This window comes from Accipiter gentilis, chromosome 12, assembly GCF_929443795.1.
Source record: "Accipiter gentilis chromosome 12, bAccGen1.1, whole genome shotgun sequence".
Lineage (NCBI taxonomy): Eukaryota > Metazoa > Chordata > Aves > Accipitriformes > Accipitridae > Astur > Astur gentilis.
The window spans coordinates 34,519,440-34,540,624 of NC_064891.1; the positions used below are offsets into that span (position 1 = coordinate 34,519,440).

Below are 21,185 nucleotides of genomic sequence, written 5' to 3' on the forward strand. Positions count from 1 at the left end.
GCAGCTGCTCTGCATCTGCCCCATGGCATGTGGGGAAGACACCTCTACAAATAAGGGGTCAGTGCAAAGTATTATTGCAGTCAACTAACTGCTCTCTCATGACTGTGAAATTGACTGTTTATGTCAGTGCAATCAGGATACCCTTCAGAGCAGCACTGTTGCTTTGACTGAAATGAAGACCCAGAAAATGTCCAGAATGATTTCTTGAGAACTTTTCTTCCACCTGCAGCAGGAAGGAGAAATGTTTTCTTGTTTCAGTGTCTGCAGTACACAATACCAGATATTAGACCGAAAAAGCAGCTGTAAAAGTTTGGCTTCTGCTTAGATGTGCTCTTATCTGGAATGACCTTTATTACCTTACACAGAGTTAGTGGTTATTTAGCTGTACTGGTCTCTCTGAAACCTTATTGCTGATCATGCTGTTCAAACACAGCTGCGATGGCCAGAGGGCCCTTCACTTCCAAACCGGCATTTGTGTTTGCATGCATATCTTTTTTTCTCTTTAATTGCTACACCTATTAAAAAGGTATCATTTCAGGGCAGCAAAAGAAGAAGATTTTGCTTTTACTGGATGAACCTGAAGCTAGGCATTCAGGGACAAGACTTAGAGCTGAGCTGCTGCAGTGTGCTTCTGTAAGGAGAAAATTGCAGATTAAATGGTGTGTCTGATCTAATGCAACCACTGTATTCCTCTCTGTTCCTCAGCTGGACTTTTGACTGAATTCTGCAGCAAGCAAATATGCACCTGTCTCTTACATATGTACTTGCGTGCACATGCGTGCTCATTTGTGCATGCTTTCTCTCTCTCTTAATAGTAACTTTAAAAAGTGAACAGGTTTATTGGAAGGATTCTTTTTAGCCCTGTTACAGTGTGTTTTAATCAAGCAGGAATTTAGAGATGAGACCTTATGTTTTGACTCCTTGACAAATTCTAAGCTGTTAGTGTTCAGCTGAATCCCTTTTGTAATGGTTTCCTTTGTTTATTTTGTTTTAATTTATTTTTGTCTGCTTTAAATCTAAGTTTCATGTCTTCACAGGCCTATTTTCGGACAGTAGAACTTGTTCAGGAACCTATTCCTGGCTCACCAGGTCTGAGTTTCTACTTCAAAATCAATGGCCGACCCATTTTCATTAAGGGCTCAAACTGGATTCCAGCAGATTCTTTCCAGGACAGAGTGACCTATGACACGTAAGCCACATTTGATGTTCTCTAAGGAGAAAGGATCATGTTTTCCTCCTCCTGATTGTCTGTCTGCCCTCTATCAAAGGGTGGTATTAGCAGGTGGAACTCCTTTCAAGGTAGGTCGCTAATTGTTGTGGGTTGGAGGCCTCAGAATTAGGGCTTAATTAACATTAATAGATTTGAGTGATGTTCAAGGCGAGCAAGTGCAATAACTGGTGGGAAGGTGGTTGTTTGCTGTCCACAGTTTACTGGCCTTTTGGGTATTTTTAGGGATGATCCTCAGGCTGTCTGATCCTATACTCAGAGGAAGTGCACTTTAGTCATGTCCTAACCCATCTCGTGCAGGGAGGCATAAGGGCAAAGTAGCCTCTCTCCCTTTTTCCCCTCTCTGGTCCAGGCTTCTTGGATTTCAATGACACAGCACCCTGGAGATACAGGTGGAATGGGGGCCACACTGTACTTTGAGTAAGCTTTGCTCTGGGTAGTCAGGGAACCAGGGCAACAGGGCATGCTGCAGTGTGCATTCACATGCAATTTAGAGGCTGCCAGCATGATTAAGGAAAAACAAATGGAGCCTGAATCCCTTAAAATGAGATTCAGAGTCTCAGGCTTTCTCCTCCCCCTCTCACTCCCCCGTTCTCGCTATGCATTCTGGAACTCAGGAAGGGAATATAGTTTTCTGAACGTGTTTAAAAGAGGATTTGAATTCAAGTGATTGCTATTTAAAGCAAGTAATATCTAAGGAGAAAAGAACGATGTGATTAAGAAAATATAGTATTTCTAAATCTGGTCCTGCCAATACTTCTGTAAAAGCACTTACTTGCTATGTGTCACTCCATCTATTTTGTAAGTGTTAATAGGACCGAGTAAGTTTTTGTGCACAAAAAATTGCTTTTTGAGAGGTCTGTCCAGACATGTAGGCTTAGAAGGTAACAAAATAGTCTGGTTTCTATCAGAGTTATAAGGCTTAGATTGCCTGCTAATGATGAATGTTGGGTGTGGGGGTGTTGGGGATTTTTTTGTATAACCTTAGAAACTCCTAAGTGATACAGTTTCACAAAACTTGTATAAATCTTTTTCTGTTTGACAGATTATGGCTACTCTTGAAGTCTGCAGCAGATGCTAACATGAATGCTCTTCGGGTTTGGGGAGGAGGAGTATATGAACAAGATGAATTTTACAATATTTGCGATGAAATAGGAATAATGGTAAAAACAATAAACACAGAACACTTATTTAAAAACTGACAAGAACTTCTAAATAAAAATCCACTCTAAATGAACAAAATAAGAGAATTGATACATATGTTCTAGCCATCTTTCCAAAGGATGTGGTAGAGTACCAACCTGAGAAGTCAGATCAACCTGATTTTTTTTAAAACTTGTTTTTAATTTGAATGGTTCCTGATTACTGAGGCTGTCTGTTGAAACTGGAAGTGATATTTTGGAGACTTTATATTAGAACCCCAGCTTGTATTTTCTCTTTTAACCAAGGCTACAGCCCTGTTTCTGACTCATCCCTACTTCCCTTCCCAGCCCAGAATCTCCCCTTCATCTCCCCTTCCTTTTCTCCCCACCATCTTTCCCATCCCTCCCTTCCTTACATTTCCCCAAATCAGAGGAACAGGACTGTGGCTTTAACTTTCTGTCTTCTAGCTCTTTTCAGATCAAAACTCTCATCTTTATATACTGTACCTCTCTCCCAGTTCTACATTTCCTGCTCTCTTGGGAAAGAATGAGAGAAGAAATGAATGGCTGAGGGACTGGTACTAGTGATGTCACTTAATGCAGAAAGATGATGTTTACACTGTAATGATGAGCATGATAGAAGAACTTTTGTGGACTGTAGGCAACTACAGGGACTTGCAATTGCAACACTCAAATAGTTGTGAAACAAATAGTGCATGGGAGGGGAGTTATCCACAAGATCAAATAATATTTTTTCCAAAGCAGCCAGACTGTGGGGCCCTGTAGCTGTGTTTAGAGTTTACTCATGTGTGAATAGCCCTGCTGAAGAATATGAGTGCTTGAGTATATGCCCCAGATTGGGAGCAAAGGCCTTGCAATGTGACCTCAGTGAGGATTTAAAGGGTGCTGTATTTCAGTTTTGAGCTTTTAGCCACCTCTGAGTTACCAAAACACCAAAGAAGGTAGTCATGCTTTTCTCTGCCATGGAAATTGATTTTATTTCTTTTAAAAGTATTTTCTCCTTCATAGCAATAGCTGAAAAGGTTTGGGTTTTTTTTGGTTCAAACTTTTTAAACAAAACTATTTCACTTGGCCTGAAGCCAAGCATGAAAGGCCTTATCCAAAGGGCCATTTTGAACAAGCTATAATTGAGTATAAATGTAGCTGTAAGGGGAACATCTGCTGCAAACACTGATAATCCTAGATGAGTACCTTTGATTATATGAGCTTGGAGGCACATGTTAATAAGTTTTGATGAAATAGTGACTAGATGAGCGAAGGCCAAGTTGTATCTGGTATGAAAATCCCAAGAAGTGTGTTTGGTCTTACTCTACAGCATAAAAAGCAGGGGAAAAAAACTGATACCTTGCTGCCTTCTGCTGTGTGAGCTTGAAAAAAATAAAATGTTACATCTATTTTAGTCATCTGAATGAGTGCCCTGATTTTCAGGGCTTCTGAGCACTTACAGTTCTTTCATTTTTGATACTAGGCACCTAAGTAGGCCACTTAGATCTGTGCCTGTACAGTGGTCAATGCACGATTTAGATCTTACTTAGCAGCCAAAATAGCAAGTAGATGCAGAAAATCAGACCCTTACTCTGGAGGGGGTGGTGCTGGAGGCTTTTGGTTTTGTTTCTTCTGATGGTCTTGCAAAGGCTTAAAAGTGCATTAGAGTCAAACTGTGCTTAAGGAAAAACAGTGATAGCTCACTGAGGGAAATAGCAAAAGTTTTTTTCAATAGAGTTTTGACTCCACACAGTCACTGAAGGATTCTGAGTGATTCTTCAGCAATAGCTTTGCTTTTTTTATACAGTGCTAGGAGTGTAACAATTATTAATGGCTCCATTACCTCCCACTGTCCTGTTCCCTATCTTCAGTTTTCCTAGGGAATGTACAGTGAAAAGAGTAATGGAAAAGCATATTCTCACTGCAAGGAAAATGCAATTGTACAAGGAGCTGGTCTGGCTCTCTCTATTGTATATGTAGTATGGTGTTCAGAAAAGTGTAGTCTCCTACAGACTCCTTTGGGTTAATGTGCTCTTTCAAGAGATCTTTCCATTAACATTTGAGAGAGACTATCGGGAGTCTCAAAGTTACAGCAATTTAAAAACCAGAACAGGTAAACCAATAAATCTTACCCATCTCATTGGGCTGGCTTCTTCCTTTCCCCTTTTTTGTAATTCTTCAAGGTACAAATGAGGTTCGCTGTTGAATTGAAAGGCTTGCTGTTCTCTAGTGGTATCTACTCAAGCTTTCTTTTAAGAGAAAGATCACTGTGTTGTTAGAGGATCTAGTTTGTTCCTGCCCCTCTTACTGTGTAAGATTTGCTTTTTTAAGATCAGTTTGCGTATTTGGTATGGAAATGTTTTGTTAACAAGTACACTTGAACCTCTGTTAAGTATGCTCCATAACACATCAGAAGAATTACTGTCTCTTTTTAATAAGTAATGGGGATTTGGTGTTACACCTGCAAAGTAATAAATACAAAACTGTTCAGTTCAGTTGGAGTTGCCCCACGTTCACATTTGAGCAGTGCATGGGTTCTAATTATTCCATTGAAACTTACTGAACTCCATCTGCTGAGCAATATTCCACTCATCAGTGAAGACTCTCAGGATCTGATTCCTAAGGGTAAATATTCTGCAACTCTGACATTGAGGAAAACCACAGTGGAGTATGCACATACTGAACCCCATGGAGGATGTGATTGTTTTGGTGGTACTTTACACAAATAACAAATAGAACATTTAACTTTAATTCTTTTTGAGATAAATTACTTCTGTCTGAACAAAGGATTGTGTATCCCAATAACCATATATTTTTCAAGTATGTAAAATGATTTTCTAACAGATGGGTTTTTTTGTATTTTCTTTCCTTTTCCCTGTAGATTTGGCAGGACTTTATGTTTGCATGTGCGCTATATCCAACTGACCAGAATTATTTAGAATCCGTAAGAGCAGAAGTTTCTCATCAGGTATTTTGTCCCTGTGTTGAAGCTCTATTTCCCATTACCTATTTTTGATTGACTGATTGTATTAGTTAGCTTTCCAAAACCACTTATTTGGAAGTGTTTGTTAGTGTACCTTTATGTAGCAGACACGAAGTGTAACCTTGCTAAATCCCCTTTAACTTACTTGCAGGAGTAGTCAGTCAAGCAGAGGTACATGCCCAAACTGCCCTCTTCTCAAGGATGTTTAAGAGCATTCACTGTGAGTGAGCTCTAACAATTGCAACATGCCTTAGCACAGAATTTACCCTTCACATGTGGCTGAGTAGATAAGGATGGAGGTGCACATGTGCATATGATGGATATGTGTCAGCATATTAAAAGTTTGCCCCTCTGTAAGTGTATATTACAAAAGTTTGAGCCTGGTGGAGAGTTGAGGGAATAGCGAGCAGTGCAGATAAGAATAGGAATTGTAGGCTTAGCATATGTAATATGCATGTGGATTTGTAATTCAAGTACTAATAATGTGATTTTTTAAAAATTATTATTTTTAAGACAAGTAATTTTGCTTGATTTCTGAAACTGTAAGTTGTATTTCAGGTAAGGCGTTTAAAATCCCATCCATCAATTATTCTATGGAGTGGTAACAATGAAAATGAAGCAGCAATTGCAAGCAACTGGTTCTCCATACCTTATGCTGACAGAGAAGTCTATATCAAAGACTACGTGTTGCTTTATGTGAAGAATATCCGAGAAATAGTTCTTACCGTAAGTGATCTCAAGAAACTGTAGGGAGACATGGCTTGGCAAAAGGTTTTAAGGTTTGCAATTTGAGCAACTTGGGATTTTTTTATTTTTTTTTAAATCCTTTTGGGAAATGAAAATCAGCCCATTATTGGGAATTGCACTTTCCAAGGTCTTGTAAACAACTCTCTGAACTCAAGGGTTATCCTCAAAGTAAAACAAACCAAAAAATTACTTACATCCTTAACACTTCATGGTATGTAAAGGAATACCTTAAAATGCAGTGGATCTTGCTTCTTATTTCTAATACCTTCCTATTTTTAATACCTCCACAAATGCCTTCACTTCCAGTGGACCAAAATCAACTTGCCCATTAATTAATCTAGATGATCAGATTTCCTTTATCCTGATTTTGTTGAAGGATACTGCAAGAAGGATTTAACAACCTTTTAATAGCAATTGAAGAAATTCATAAAGATGTGCTCTTCTAGTATTTGATGTAAGTTTTTTGGCTTAAGCAGGTTAAACAAAAGCTATGCTAAACATTGCCCTCATGTAGTCATTATATTGTGTGGTTTTGAAAAACAGACTAATGGTATTTTACAGTATATGAAGGCAAAATAAATATTTTGAGATAAAACTTAAACTGTGAGCATGCAGACCAGAAGCACCTGGAATCTGTGAAGTCTGCTGTGGCTTGGCACTACCCATTTTGCACAGCTTCTGTAGTTTTATTTCTCCTAGAAGTATTGCAGTTCTTCATTATTTAATGGAATCTGTTTTTAACTAACTGTTATGTGTGTATGTAGAGTGGAATTGATCTAAACTCCCCTTAGCTAAGAGACAAAATGTTGCAAGAGTTCTGTCCAGTTAGAACTTCCTTCTTCAACAAGAGTATGAGTTTTTGTTAACCTAAAAATGCTAGTGGCCTTTTCCTACCCAGTTATCCCTTGCATAGTATGATCTTACTGACTTCAGGGTATGATAATTTTAGTCTAATCTCTGTCCTTTTCAGTATGAGATACATTTCATGTTATGAGGCTCATGACCTGAACTTCCCTTTGCTAAGACAGGCACTCAGTATGTAGGTGACAGCAATATTATTGCTTGTTATTGGAGGCTACAGGCATTGTCAGAGTAGTTATACTCTGAGAATTTAGAATACCTTTCTACTGGAAAATTTGAGATACGAGGAAACAATAAAAATGAGGCCAGGTTTGAAAGAACCTGCTCAAAAGGATCCTGCTCTTCAGGGCAGTTATGCATTCTAAATGGTAATGGTGTCTTACATTCCTGCTTAACATCTTGATTCTAGATTTCTATATTTCACTTAGTTTTTTTGGAACTGAGTTATTTGTAAAGGTATGCTGTGGTGTTTCTGTGATTAGCTACGTGAGTTGGATGGCCAGTGCATGTGCGGTAGTGAGGTGTTCTGGCTTGATATTGTTTATAAGTTACAGTTCACTTGTGCAGTGTTGCTGTCCAAGACAGACCCTTTTTTATTTTAAACCCATAGAATAACTATTTTGAGTGCCAGAAGGAACCATACAGTGAAATAATTTCAGGTCCTGTGTAATATAAGCCAGCTGAGGAAACCTGTAACTTCTAGCATTACTGGACTGTATAACTCAAAGACTTCCAAGTTTGAGCTAAAGACTTCAGGGAATCCAGGATATCTTGTAGTAAATAGTAAATTGTTTCAGTTAATTATTAATTACTCATGTCAAAAAAAAAAAAAAAAAAGATGGGGGAACAGGACTATTTCTAAAATGAAGCACGTTTAACTGCTTTGCTGTATTGGAGCCAATTGCTGTAAATTGTGACTGGTAACTAACTCAGGCCTCTATCTTACTACAGGTAGGATGCTAAATGAATTATACCTGCAAAAGGATTCCTTCAGTACTTTGTAGGGTACTGCTAAAAGATGTAGTATACTAAATCTACTGAGGCTATAAATAAAGGCAGCTTTGAATGATTTGAAATGTAACCCTTCTTTATAGTCTCATCTATCTTAACATGCAGAGCCAGCCAAAATGATAATAATCTGCAATGCTACCATGCAAGCATTAGTAGCACAATACCTTGGCTTTGTTAGGACTGAATTTAGGTGACTACTTAATAAGGAAGGGGAAAATCATGGCCTTGTTCCTGCAAAAACACTGCAAAAGTAATGATTTTCCATAAAGAAGTCATAGTACTCAAATATTAATGTTCCTTGGGTTTATTTTTCACGAGGCACACTTAAAATAGCTTTCATTAAGAATTTAGAAGCATATAAAGATAGAAAATCTCTAGATGTGAGAATCCCTTAGAACAGCACAGCAAGCAATATCATGCCCAGCTGTCCTCCAAGAACATAAATAAGAAGTTAATTAAGCAAGTAAAGATGATGTATGTCAGAACACAAAGTGGAATGTTTCTTAGGTGGTGACTCAGAAATTTGGAAAAGCCATGTTCTCCCCACCCACTTTTTCAAAATGTGGTCTATGTATTCAGATGATAAAAGCCAGTAGCTTTGTTGAGGGAGTTGTGTTTTGTTTTGTTTTGTTTTTAAATCCCAGGAAGATAAGAGTCGTCCTTTTATTGCATCCAGTCCCACCAATGGCTTGGAGTCAGTTAAAGAAGGTTGGCTCTCCCAGAATCCTTATGATACCCATTACGGTGACACTCACTTTTACGACTACAACAATGACTGCTGGAACTGGACAGTGTATCCTAAAACTCGTTTTGCTTCAGAATATGGATTTCAATCCTGGCCTTCCTTCAGTACAATCGAAAAGGTAAGGCTGGGCTTCCACACCTTACTGTCCCTTCTGCTCTCATTTAGTGAGAGTCTCTTCCCAACGAACTACAGCATCTGAACCGTAATTGGGATAATACATTGTTAGGTGGAGTATGGCACAGGTGGGATAGAGGTGTGCGATGCTGTGGAGGAAGAGGATGAAACTGGACTGTTTCCCTCCTTGGTGTTCAATATATTTACCTTGATGTTACAAGAGGAACCAAGTTTAGATGAGAGACTATTATGAGACTATTACTAATAGTAATTCTATTTAATATATAGCTTAGTAATTACTGCCTAACATCTGTTTCCTTTTGCTGTGTCTAAGGATATGTGTTCATTTAGAAACAGAAGAAACATTACAAATGCTGAATTGTGCTAAATTCTAAAATGTATTGATTTTTTTCTTTTTTATCAATTTCTTTTACTTAAATAATTTGTTTCTTTATGTACGGCATAAAAGAGGATTTGGTTTTGTCTCCTGTTAAAATATCATGCTGTTTGTCCATTTGTTCAGAGAGATGAAAATCATGTCAATACTCATGCATACAACTAAAAGGAGTTCACAATGTTTCTTTCAGTTTGCTGGGCAAAATATATTATCTGAGACATAATCAGTCATTCATCCATATTAATAACAATGAAAATTATTCAATCCAGCCTAAAAGGGAACAAATTTAAATTAAAAGATTTTATAGAGTTTGTAATTGTACAATGAAAGCTTGACAATAATAGCTGTATGAGCTATGCTGCATTGTTGTCCTTTGTTTTCAGAGGCAGGTTTTGAAAATACACACATTATTAGAAATTACAGCCCTACTAACTTCTGTAACTTTTATGCCTAAATGTGTTTGACGAGAGTACATTCTTCCATCTTAATCTCGGGTGTTTCTGATTTCCTATGAATGCAAGCAAACCTCTGAGGTCCCTTGGCTAAACTGAACCTTTGGACAAATAAGTTAACTGCTGTCAATCCAAAAGTTGCTCTTCTAGGTTCAACAGCAATGTCTGTTTTCATTTGTTTTTACAAGGAATATAAACAAATGGTGTTATTGATTAAAAATCCTTGCGTGACTGCATAAGGCACTATAGAAATACACTACCAATTTTAAAGGTTTTGGGTGATGTCAGCAGGCTGTAATGGATGTCCTTTCCTGAATATCTTGTCAGTCATTAAATGCACGTTTTGCCTTTTCATTCTGATTTCTTAGTTTTGTGGTTTTTTAAAAGGTTTCCTCCACTGAGGACTGGTCCTACACAAGCAATTTTTCTCTCCATCGACAACACCATGAAAATGGCAATGATCAGATGCTTCAACAGATTGGTCATCATTTCAAGCTTCCCCAGAGCACAGATCCCATAAAGAAGTTCAAAGATACGATTTACCTCACTCAGGTAACAGTGATGTCTTCAGTATAAGTAGCTGTCAGTATTTGTTCTATTACATACTGTCAACGGTTAAAACTGGGCCTGTTCTCTTAGGTAATGTTCAGTTATATAGAAAGTTTCTGCACTGAAGCATTGGAGAGTCCAGTTTAATTTGGAACTAGCTTGTCTCTCATTTAGTGGCAAGAGACTCCAATTTTCATCATAGAAGGGCTGGAACACTTCTTGGGGAATTTTCCAGAAACTGGCTCAACTGGGAGAAAGTCTGGCTGCTGGCTGCATGTGCTACCTTGGTCTCTGTCCCCAGCTGGGCCCACTCATGAAGCTGGCAGGGGATGCAGGGATGTGTGGGCCTTCCTTGGTCCCTGATTATTCCTAGTACTACACTGTTACTCCCTGCTACCCTGTTACTCCCTGTTCCAGGGTGGGTATGTTTTGCTCTTCATGTGGCCCTTCTAGGATTACTCTTTGATTTTTTGCCACAAGAAATACATGAGCTTTTGAAACAAGATTGTTTCTAGAGAATGCGGTTCTCTATGAATGAGATTATTAGTAGCTTTTATTTTGTTTTGGACTTAGATACTGATATTGTAGAGAGTCTATTTTGGTTTGGGTTTGGTTTTGGTTTTTTTTTTCAAATCAGAAGGTTATATTTTGCTTTTCATCTGTAGTAGTTTACCTCATACTTGCTTCTGTCTTCATGATTTCTATGTGACTTTTAAGTGATGTTAAGTAACTTTTTAATGCTATATGGCAAGTTTAAAGTGCTGTTACTTTTTGTTGTGTTCCAAGAATTTCAGAAACACTTTTGATGGGAATAACTGTACTTTCACTAAGTTTTTAATATTTGAGAGCTGCTGTCAGCAAGTATTATATAAAAACAAAACAGCTGGAGAACTTTAGGCACTGATGACAAGAGAACAAGGATAGATGATGCTGCGAAATTGAAAACAGGGGTAAAACTTGTGCGGTGAGGTCCTGACTTGAAAAGCTGTGAGAGTTTCTGGAGGGTTAAGTCTGTCAGGGAATTATTAACAGGTTAAACAATTTAAGAATACTAAAATAAGGATAGCAAAAAGTATAAGGAAAATAAACTTGGCTCTAGTGGTTAACTAGAAGTGTTATATTTACCTTTTGGTTAACTAGAAGTGTTATCTTTACCTTTTGAGCTAGCCTAAAGAATAACTTTTTCCTTTATTTTGAGACTTTCTTTTAATACCTCCCCAGCCTAGTAATATACTTTGTGAAGACAATAACAGGCTGCTTGGCTTCTATTGAGAACTTGGCCAATGAAAAATTCTGAAAAGTGTTTTTTAAAGACAAGGTGAGGAAGGAGAGAAGAAGTGGGAGTGCAGGTGAAAAAAGGTTGCTCTTTCAGTGCACAATTTTGACTGTATACTTGGAATGTGTTATGTTCAGAGCATAGTTATGTGGATACCATGGTAATGTATACTGGAGGTAGTGCAGCATAATGGCGTTTTGCAACTCTTGGGATTTTTATTTGCATTAATTAAAAAAAAATTATTTAAAATTTATTTTTCTTTCCCTTGTCTTCCATTTGCCTTTCAAAGACCCTGTTGCCCAGTGATCTTCACTGGATGGAAGCAGGAAGTAACCCCTTCAGAGTTTCTCTAAAGATATTGCTTGTAAAGCTGTTGGGAGCTGCTAGGAATAGATATCCTTCAAGCAGAGGCCCACTCACTGGAGGTCTATACTCTTGAAGTCTCAAGTTTAAAGTTATGTGCCATTGCTGTGAAGTTTGTGTTCTGTGTTAATATATACATAAATGCTTTACAACGCACCAAATTTTTTTTTTTTTTAATGTGTTTGTTGACCAAGGTGATGCAGGCTCAGTGTATAAAGACAGAAACTGAATTCTATCGTTTTAGTCAAAGTGAAATAATCAAGGGAGAGGGACACACAATGGGAGCTCTGTACTGGCAACTCAATGACATTTGGCAAGCACCTTCGTGGGCTTCCTTGGGTAAGTTTTGTGAATCAGCACCAGCTATCAGTCTTGTTTTGTTTTCCTCATCTGGAGGTATTAGAGTAAGAAGTATGGCTCTGCTGTCTCTTTTGGGCACATTTGCAAACTTTGAACATGGTTTTTTCCATCCTTTAGAAATGCTTTCCAGAAAAGTGTTTTTCAGGATCATCCTAATAGTCTGTGAAAGTGGAAGAGGGTGAAGAACAAATCAATTCTTTTTCTATGGAAGTTTTTCTGTTTAAGCTCAGATTTAACAGCCACTAACTCTTATCCTTGTTTTAGCAAGGTTTAGCTTAGAGAATGTAAATTGTATTTCTTAAAAATACATTTTTTTTGTTTAAGCAGTATTGTGATTTTTTCCAAGGAAATAATATCATTGAAGCCAGACAAAGCTGCCTATTAGGAAGCAGTGATGGTTAAGATTGAGGGCATAACCCCTTTGTGAGGTAAATTTTCAACTACCCTTGCTTTTCTTATGTAGAGCTGGATCTTCCTGAAACTGTGTGTTTTTCCCAGAAATTTTGCATTTTTTGCAAGTTTAATTCTTTTAAAATTAGAAAGATAAATTCTTTTAAAATTGGAGACTTCTAAGAAATTGTGTTTCCAAAAGGGCCTATCCTAGAAATCCCTGATTATATTTATTGGCTCAGCTGTACAGATGCATATGTGTACCCAGCCACCCTGGGTAAGAATGGACAGAGAGGGAGCTAGTGGGATAGGAGGCTAAGAAGGAGCACCGGTGTATAATTATGCTTTCCATAACCCCAACAAATTTGGTTGATTTTGTTCCCCCCGCCCTCCATGGTAAAATGATCAAAACCTTTCCCTTCAGTAGGCAGTAGTGCACTGTCAAAAAAACCTACAGAACTGTGATCCTTTTCTGAGCAGGATGGGTTTTAGTATGTAAAGGCTAGGCATCTAGATTTCTTCTGTAGTCAGTTGGGGGAGAGATGGTTATCTCCAGAGTGTGATTCATTGTGTCCTTAGCTGTCTATTAAGTGGGATGAATTATCTTCTCCACGCTGAATTTGATTTTCATAGAACATCATATGACACCTCTCACCCAGCATAGCTTCTGAGAAACTCTTTACAGGAGAAGATGACTAGCTGAGATTTGGTGTCTCACTTAGTGTCAGGTGAGGTGAATCATTCTTTGTGACTAAATTATTCTGCTAATATGCTATTTATGCACGTGATATCTCCTTATATATATTATATGTAGGGTTTTTTTTCCTTTTAGAACACAAAAATGTAGTAATCAGACATATAAAGAGAGAAGTCTCTTAGGCAGTAAGAAATAGGGGAGGAATGTGTGGTGTGAGGGGAGTGGCTGTGTTTCATGTTCCGAACATTTTGTCTAGAAGTCATTTTGAAATGGGCAAGCTGTTCTATGGCAGCTGTATAGACTTGGGTAGATTCTCTTTCAATTTTAGTTAATTCTCACATATTCTGTGTTTGAAAATCTTTTTTTAAGAATTTAATGTGTGAAGAAGTATGAGTGAACTAGAAAAAGCTAAGAGTTAGTGTGAAGTTCTTGATCTGTGCTCAGAACAAAATGCCATTTGGCCTTGCTTTAAAAAAACTTAGCCCACCCCATCATCCCCCTTTTTCTCTGGGAGATGTTTGCCCCTCTCCCTTTTTCTTTTTGTCCCCCCCCCCCCCCCCCCCCCCCTCTTATTCATCCAAGCAAAGTAACTGCAACCAACAAAGGGAAACAAACCAGTAGGAGACACAGGCTATTTTATTTAGATGTTAAGGCAGTGGTCCAACTAAAATGCTCATCTTTCTGGACTTTCTAGACTTGTATTAGGAAAGGAAATATCCCAATGTTCATTTTTATGATTCTAGGAATGGCTGATGCTCTTAAGCTTTAAATGCCTCAAGAGAAAAAGACACTTCGAAAAGTGTCTCTTTGTAAAGACAGGTGTATTGATAGACGAAGTGACCATAAAAGCCTTTTTAAGTACAGAGCTGATGTCATTGTAGAAAATATATCAAATACTTGAATTATTCATATGTTGTTGAAGTTAGTTTACAGAAAAGAAGCTCAGCAGAGATACAGCTGTCCCTTTGTTTTGTTCTGTTCCCTCAGTGGAATGAGGAAAGGTTTAATATTCATTTAATTAGGCAGTGTGGTAGAGGGATTTTTGAAATGCTAATGGGTGAAATTATGCAAAACTTGAGAGAAATTAGTTTTATTTGCACTTCAAACACACGTTTCTGCATCTTGTTAGGTGGCACAGTAGTATCACCAATGAGTGCTTCTTATTTAAATCTGTTATTTCACAGAGAGCCATGGAGGGGCTTGCATAGTTTCCCATACAAAGCGGAAGTGTTTCTTCATGAGGTGGGGAGGGAAGAAGGTAGCAAATGTTTCTCCTTTAAGAAGTTTGCTTGGAATTGAATGAAAACGCAGTACAGCACTCCTGTCGTAGTACTTCTGCCTTCAGTTTCAGACTAAACAGCTTTTACCACAACTGGGTTTTGATTGATAGCACCTAGCTGTGGAGCCGGTTGTGCCATGTTGAATGCTTTAGCATCTATGCAGTGTGTTTTGGTGAAGAGTGCTGCGATACATATAGCGATTTACCTCACTTCCACACAAGTGTCACCTTGAGGTACCCAACTCAGTTGTCATGAGATTCCCTTGAACAGATAACTGGCTTTTATTGCAGGTTCAATGTTTAGAGTCCCTGGTGAGCTGAAACCACAGGCTATTATGGAGAATAATAGAACTGAATTCATGAGACTGAGGTGAGGAAAGAACTAGCAGCATGTTTCTCAGGTTGCATTTAATGGTGTGAAGTGATTAATTTAAAATCCATTCCAGGGAGAACTGTTTGTTCTCTACTCCTGCTATCAGTATAGAAGGCTTCAGGGAAGAGTCAGAAAAAAAGGGTACTAGGGTCTCATTACAAACCTAATTTTAGTTTCCTGTTCTGAAGTTTGATACCACAGAGAGTGCAGACCCCATGTTATTATCAGGAAAAAATTGGGGAACTTGGATTTCTTTAAGAATTCGTTTAAATGTGGGGGGAGGAGGAGAAAAGCACCCCAGGGCTGTTTTAAATAACTTTTGGCTGTTGCCTTTGGGCATACGTGTCTGTAACAGGAAAGTTTAAGCACTGAGATTTCTCAAAATAGCTACCTGATCTCCAGATTTCTTACCTCCATTTTGCGGGCAGGGGGAGTATTTTATATGCAACTTGCCTATTTTTAAATCAAGAAATGTGACTCTGGTCTTAAGGAAATCAAGACAACAGATGAGCTGAAGAACGTGACTTTTTTTTAATCAGTGAGCTTCAGTTTTCTGTGTTGTCTGAAGTTACTTTGACAATTGTATTATCAAGATCCTGTTGCTGGAAAAGTTATCTCTGGAAGACCCTTTCTGTGTGAAATTGCTCCAGTAGTTGAGCTTTTGTTCTTCAAAATGGCTTTTGTTTTTTTCGGAGGGAAAAGTCAACCTTAAAAAGCTAATTGAGGTAAGCAGACTAGTGGTGTTTTCAAACATCCCAAAACAATAGCTGTAGTAGTTGAACCCTAGAATGAATTTTGAAATGGTGCACTTTTATGTGTGTGGCTTGTTTGCTTTTGTTTGTTGGTTGGGGTTTTTGTTTGTTTTTCTCATGGAAGTCTAATGCCAAGTTTAGTCTGAGTTGTTTTCTCCACTGTACAGGTTTCTTGAGGACCTCTGTATCTGCTGCCTCGGTAGCAAACCTTCTGTCTTTCCCTCCAGTAACCCCTAAAAGATGGTTACGTAATCCAGTTGGAAGTCAAGGCACAGCAGAAATTGAGGGTTGGGCCCATTTGAAAAGAAGTTGCATTTTATATTACACTAAGTAACAGAAACTGCTCTACTTCAATTGGATTATTCATTTTCACATTTAAGACAGTTGAAGCCTAGATTTTCACCATGTAAATTAAGCTGAGGAAAAAATTCAAGTCAGCAGGCATTGAAACTTCAGCCTATGCTGGGTAACTTGTCTGAGCTTGTGGTGGCCTCTGTCTGAGGCCTGCAGTGAGCAGCACCTATTGCACTGACAACTGAAATTCCTGAGAGTCTTGTGGCAGTCCTGAGGGCTTCAGAGAGTTCAGCCCCTCTGAAAGCCTGAAGTTAGACACAGGGCCCATTTCTCATACAAGGCCCATTGCTTTTATTTTTTAGATCAGATGCTGCCCCACAGTTTACTCTGTTTCATATAATCCATCCTCAATCCAAATCTCTCATCTTCTCAAGTTTCATGGCCCTGAAAAGTAATTTGTTAGCACTCCCTGTTTTTGGCAGAATTGTCTTTCAGACCACCACCGTTTTCTGCAAAGAATTGTCCTTGGAATGCAAGAACGTGGCTTCATTTGCATACTAAACGGCACCAATATGCTGAGTATGTTCATCAGTTTATCAATAGTCTGTTTTGAAGAAACTCAGCTGCCTCTTCTGAAGTTTTCTTTCAGACTTCATCTATTCAGTTTGCTTCAGTGCTATTAGCTTGAATGTCGGTGGTGGTTTGTTGGCAAGCTTGATTTCATAGCACAGTTGACTCTTGTATGGGTTTTCCAGGCAGATAGGAGCTTTTCTTGTCTGTTCTTCAGGCTAGCTGGTTGTGAGCTTGCTGAAAACAAGGTGATGTGCAAGGTGCCAAGTTGCAGCTAATGCACATTGCTCTCCACAAAGTTCATTCATGTCTATGTGGAGTGCAGGCAGAGCATGTTCAGGTCTGCCTGTGAAAGCCACAAACACACCCTTTAAAGACTACCTCACTCTGGATGAAGTCCTTACTTATGAAATATTTGAAAGTGCTAAGAGCTTTGTACAAGCACAAAAACACAGAGAGGTAATTAGTTACAACGAAAAGGTATTACTTCAATTATTTTTCAACATCCCTGAACTTTAAACCTGTTGTATAAAACAATGAGCCAGAAACAAGAATGAAACCGGTATCTAACTTTTCTTTCCTTATGAGATGATGCAGCTGACTTGCTGCTTCTTTCTAGTGCTGTTTCAATGACTAGATAATGGTTGAGCAAAGACAGAGTTAAAATGCTGACAGTGGGTGCTAGATGGAGAATTAATAGAAAAAGAAATTAAGGCAGCTTCTCTTTGGTTGTGTGGCAGTGTTGCATCTGGCAAAATTGCATTTTTTGGAGAGGAAACAATGTTTGATAGCTTTTCCAGTTTGTTAATGACAGACTATCAAAGTATTAAAAGTAATAACACACAGCTTTCCATCAAATAGGCAAAGCAAACTGTTTGACATGTCTACATCATGTGTCTGCTAAATCCCCTACCATAAGTGTTGTCTCTAGATTTTGGCAAATTCATTTTGCCTAACTCAGAGCTGTCTTTGGTTTGAGAACTTGTTTTTTTGTTTTCATTGTTATTGATGTTCCTCTAAGGAAGAACTGAAATAGGAGGACTGAAGAAAGGGGAAGACAACACTTGTATAAGCACCAAAAGTCAGACTCTACTGTCTCTTTATAGTGGTGGTAGTTTGTGGCAATACCACCAATGCCCATGTGTTTGTCTGGATTTTCAACAACATAGATGCTCCGGCTACTTGCTTAATATGTAGTACGCTGTGCCAGTTTTTTTAGTGTCACTTGTGTTTAAGGCTTTTTTTTAATGGAGCAAAAGCATAGCAATGACAGGACCAACACTTAAAAAATGTGACCTTTTGGTGAAGCTTAAAAAAAACCTTGAAAGACCATCAGATCCCTTCCAGAGCAAAGCCTTGGCTGGAAGAAAACAAGATTAGCTTCAGTTATTCTCTGCACCTGATAGAGGTGAAAAAGGATGGAGGGGGATATTATATTGCCATAGCAAGACCAGAAAGCACAGGAAGGGATTGTATGCCAAGGCAATCTTGGATTCAGTCTGAATCTTTCTCCCTTTTAACCCTTTTCAGAATATGGTGGCAAGTGGAAACTGCTCCATTATTTTGCCCAGAACTTCTTTGCACCACTGCTGCCCGTGGCCTATGAAGACAAAGGTGTGTTGTACATTTACGGTGTCTCAGATCTTCACACCGACCGCAAGCTGACTTTGAGGGTAAGTGACACCTCTTTCACCACCCTTGTGTCCCTCCCACAAAAATGTGAGGAGCTGAATGAGCACATCTTTGTATAGATAAGTTTCAGTAACTCCATGCTCAAACACAATGAGGTGCAATTCTTCTCTTTAATCTTCTTAGGGGCACCACTATCCTTTATTATAGTGGTGGGTACTGCTTCACAGAACAAGGAATTAATTGCCTTGCTTATAGCCTGTAGGTATGGGCCTGAAATTAACTATTCTGTTATAATCTTAAGGAGATTAATGGTTAAATAGAACAAAGTGTGAAAAATGGTACCTTAGTACTTAACAAAACTGTTCCCTGGGTGTTAGAACTAGATTAATTGACTAAGTGGGGGAAAAAAAGGATTGTACCATTAGTTGCCAGTACTCAAACTACACTGCTTTGGGAAAAAGATCTAGATTATTTTCTGAAATATCAACAGAACATCTAGGTGTACTTTAATTGCAAGGTCACCTATGCAATGTCACCATTTTACAATTGATGCCTTAAGTGTTTTCTGATAATGCTGTCGAAACTGTTAGGATTTCTTAGGCAGTATTTGGGCTGCTGAGTTGCCCTGTAGAACAGTCTTGCTTTTCAGTTTGTTACGTTTTGTTGCTGTTAATCATATGGCAACCAGATCCCAAATGTATTTCGGGGCCTTTTGCACTATGAGATACAATTCCTGACATAAAGGGCGTCCCATGTGAGAAGGCTGGGAAGGATGGAAAAATAGACCTGGAGACCTGGAATGACTCAGTAGTAATTTCAGAACTCGTAGTATGAGTATGTCAATTCTTAATTCACTGCTCTGTTTGGCAGGCTGCCATGAATTTTCAGATTTATAAGGTTACTTATATACAGTAATATATAGTATAGAAAATGATTGCAATTTTTGGATAGTCAGTTCTTAGAGTAGGACTGCATGTAATGAAATTGATTATTTCTGGTCTGAGTTATTGTAACGGGCTTAAATTCAGATTTTCTGATAATGTCAGAGAAGCATTGGCAGTAGGGTAGTTCTGGTGAATATTATATTTTGCACTTCAAGAAAATTTGGAACTTTAGAACTTTTGAAAGGAGTTAAGATCTGTTTCTGACTGTAGAGCCCTGTTAAGGTAAAAAATAACCTAAATTGTATGAAGAGATAGATGCTATAATTCTCATTGAGTGCCTATCTTCCGAATTATGCTTTTTTTAAAAAAAAATAATTAAGGGTGCATTCATAATGCATGTGTGATCTCTGGGAATGTATATTTTACTGTATTAATATAACTTCCATAATCCCTTTTAAGGTGATGCAGCTTGCTTCTGTTTAATGGTGATTGTGCAGAACCTCTAGATTACCCAGTTGGGTTGCGTCTGATAACAATGAGCAATCTCAAGAAAATCCTTTGTTTGACTTTTTCCTCTCCTCCCTGATTTAAAAAAAAAAAAGTCAACAAATTAGTCAGTCACTTACAAATTCCATTTCCCAGCACTCCCTTGGCAGAAATTGGCAACCCCCTCCTCTCAAGGAGCCTGGAGAAAACAAAAACCCTTGCAGATCAAGAACGACAACAGATCCAGACTTCTTGTTAGGTTTATATAATCTAATTATTATGCCATATCCATTGTTTAAATCTTTGTGGAGTTTCTTGCTAGGTGGAAATCAGCTGGTACTGTCAGGAGAACATCTCTTGCAATAAGCAATCTGAAACCTAGGATGCTGGGTTGTTTTCACAGATGTAAATTTTCTTTTAAGCTTTGTGCTCTCTCAACATGCTTGATAGGTCATTGTACACGCCTGGAGTTCTTTGGAGCCAGTATGCACCCTTGCCAAAGACGGTGTGACTGTTAAAGCACAAAGTGCTGTCCTCATCTACATGGAGTCCATAAATAACTTGCTGGAAAGATGCAGAAACTGTACCAGGAAAAGCTGTGTTATTACTTTTTGTCTTGTGGGAGAAGGTGGGCTCCAGAGTCCTACGAACCATCACTTCCTTTCATCTCTAAAGGATGCTGTAGGATTAGAAAAGACCCATCTTAGTGTAAGCATTAGTCATGCTAAATTACTGTATTTGGTTTTGTTAATCTTACTGTTTTCAGTTGTTTGCCCTGCTATGCAGTGTCCAATTCCACTTAATGTTCTTTCTCTTTACCTGTTGCAATTCTAGCTTCCATGTTGAGTTCAAAATCAGATATTTTTTTTTTCCTGTGTCACTATATGCATAACTAAATAACACTGATGGTTTGTTTTGTCTGGGGTTGTTTTTTTTTTTTTTTCTTGTGGTGGTGGTGGTGGTTTTTTTTGTTTTAAATAATGAAGTCTCCATTTCATTTGTTTTGTCTTTCACCTGACTGCTGCAGCATTGCTCCTTTCATTCTTTTTGTCCCTAGATAGCAAATAGCATCATGGCAAGAGTTTTGGCTTGCAGACAGTACTGTATGTCAGTACCAGGTGATGCTAGTTCAGCTAAGTATGGAGTGCATTATTGTCAGCAGTTATTTTCTCCTGAAGTGCTCAGACTCTCAGATCAGTCTACCACTGCTAATGTGCAGTATTGCATGCTCCTTTCTGCCTTCTGCAAATCCTTGCCTTCCAGCTGAGGGTTCTGATTTGCATAATAGTGATTATTTCTTAATATCTGGTAAGTGTGTCAGTCTTCTGAACAGGCACAAAAAGCATCAGTGTTGTATAACACTGTCATTTAGTCCATTTGCTGCTTTTCCCTAGATTTCTTCTGCTCCTAGCAAGCGTGCTCTATATAGAGAGAGCAAGCACGCTCCGTGTGTGTGTGTGTGTGTACACACGCATTTTGTTAAGTCTCACTTCTTAGCATGTAAATCTTACTGCAAAATTCTTAATCAGCAGATTGGCAGGATAGGGACCTGTGTGTTCTCACATTTGGCTTCTAAACTGCAGCTTTGCTCTGT

At 38.4% G+C, this 21,185-nt stretch overlaps 1 protein-coding gene across 10 annotated transcripts in view; it reads left to right on the forward strand.

The window, feature by feature from the left end:
• MANBA (mannosidase beta) overlaps positions 1-21,185 on the forward strand; it is a 77,293-nt gene that overhangs the window by 37,482 nt on the left and 18,626 nt on the right. For 6 of the 10 annotated variants that reach the window (XR_007507822.1, XR_007507818.1, XR_007507817.1 and 3 more), the window contains 9 exons: positions 1,038-1,189; positions 2,274-2,391; positions 5,258-5,344; positions 5,918-6,085; positions 8,623-8,841; positions 10,074-10,238; positions 12,069-12,213; positions 18,120-18,262; positions 20,042-20,299. Coding sequence is in view for 2 of the 10 variants with exons in the window: in XM_049815297.1 (XP_049671254.1) it covers positions 1,038-1,189; positions 2,274-2,391; positions 5,258-5,344; positions 5,918-6,085; positions 8,623-8,841; positions 10,074-10,238; positions 12,069-12,213; positions 18,120-18,262; positions 20,042-20,299 (1,455 nt within the window). In the remaining 8 variants the exon portion in view is untranslated. Of the gene's footprint in view, positions 1-1,037; positions 1,190-2,273; positions 2,392-5,257; positions 5,345-5,917; positions 6,086-8,622; positions 8,842-10,073; positions 10,239-12,068; positions 12,214-14,891; positions 17,589-18,119; positions 18,263-20,041; positions 20,300-21,185 lie in introns of those variants that run through there. The other 4 variants (XR_007507824.1, XR_007507821.1, XM_049815299.1 and 1 more) reach the window with 4 other exon arrangements.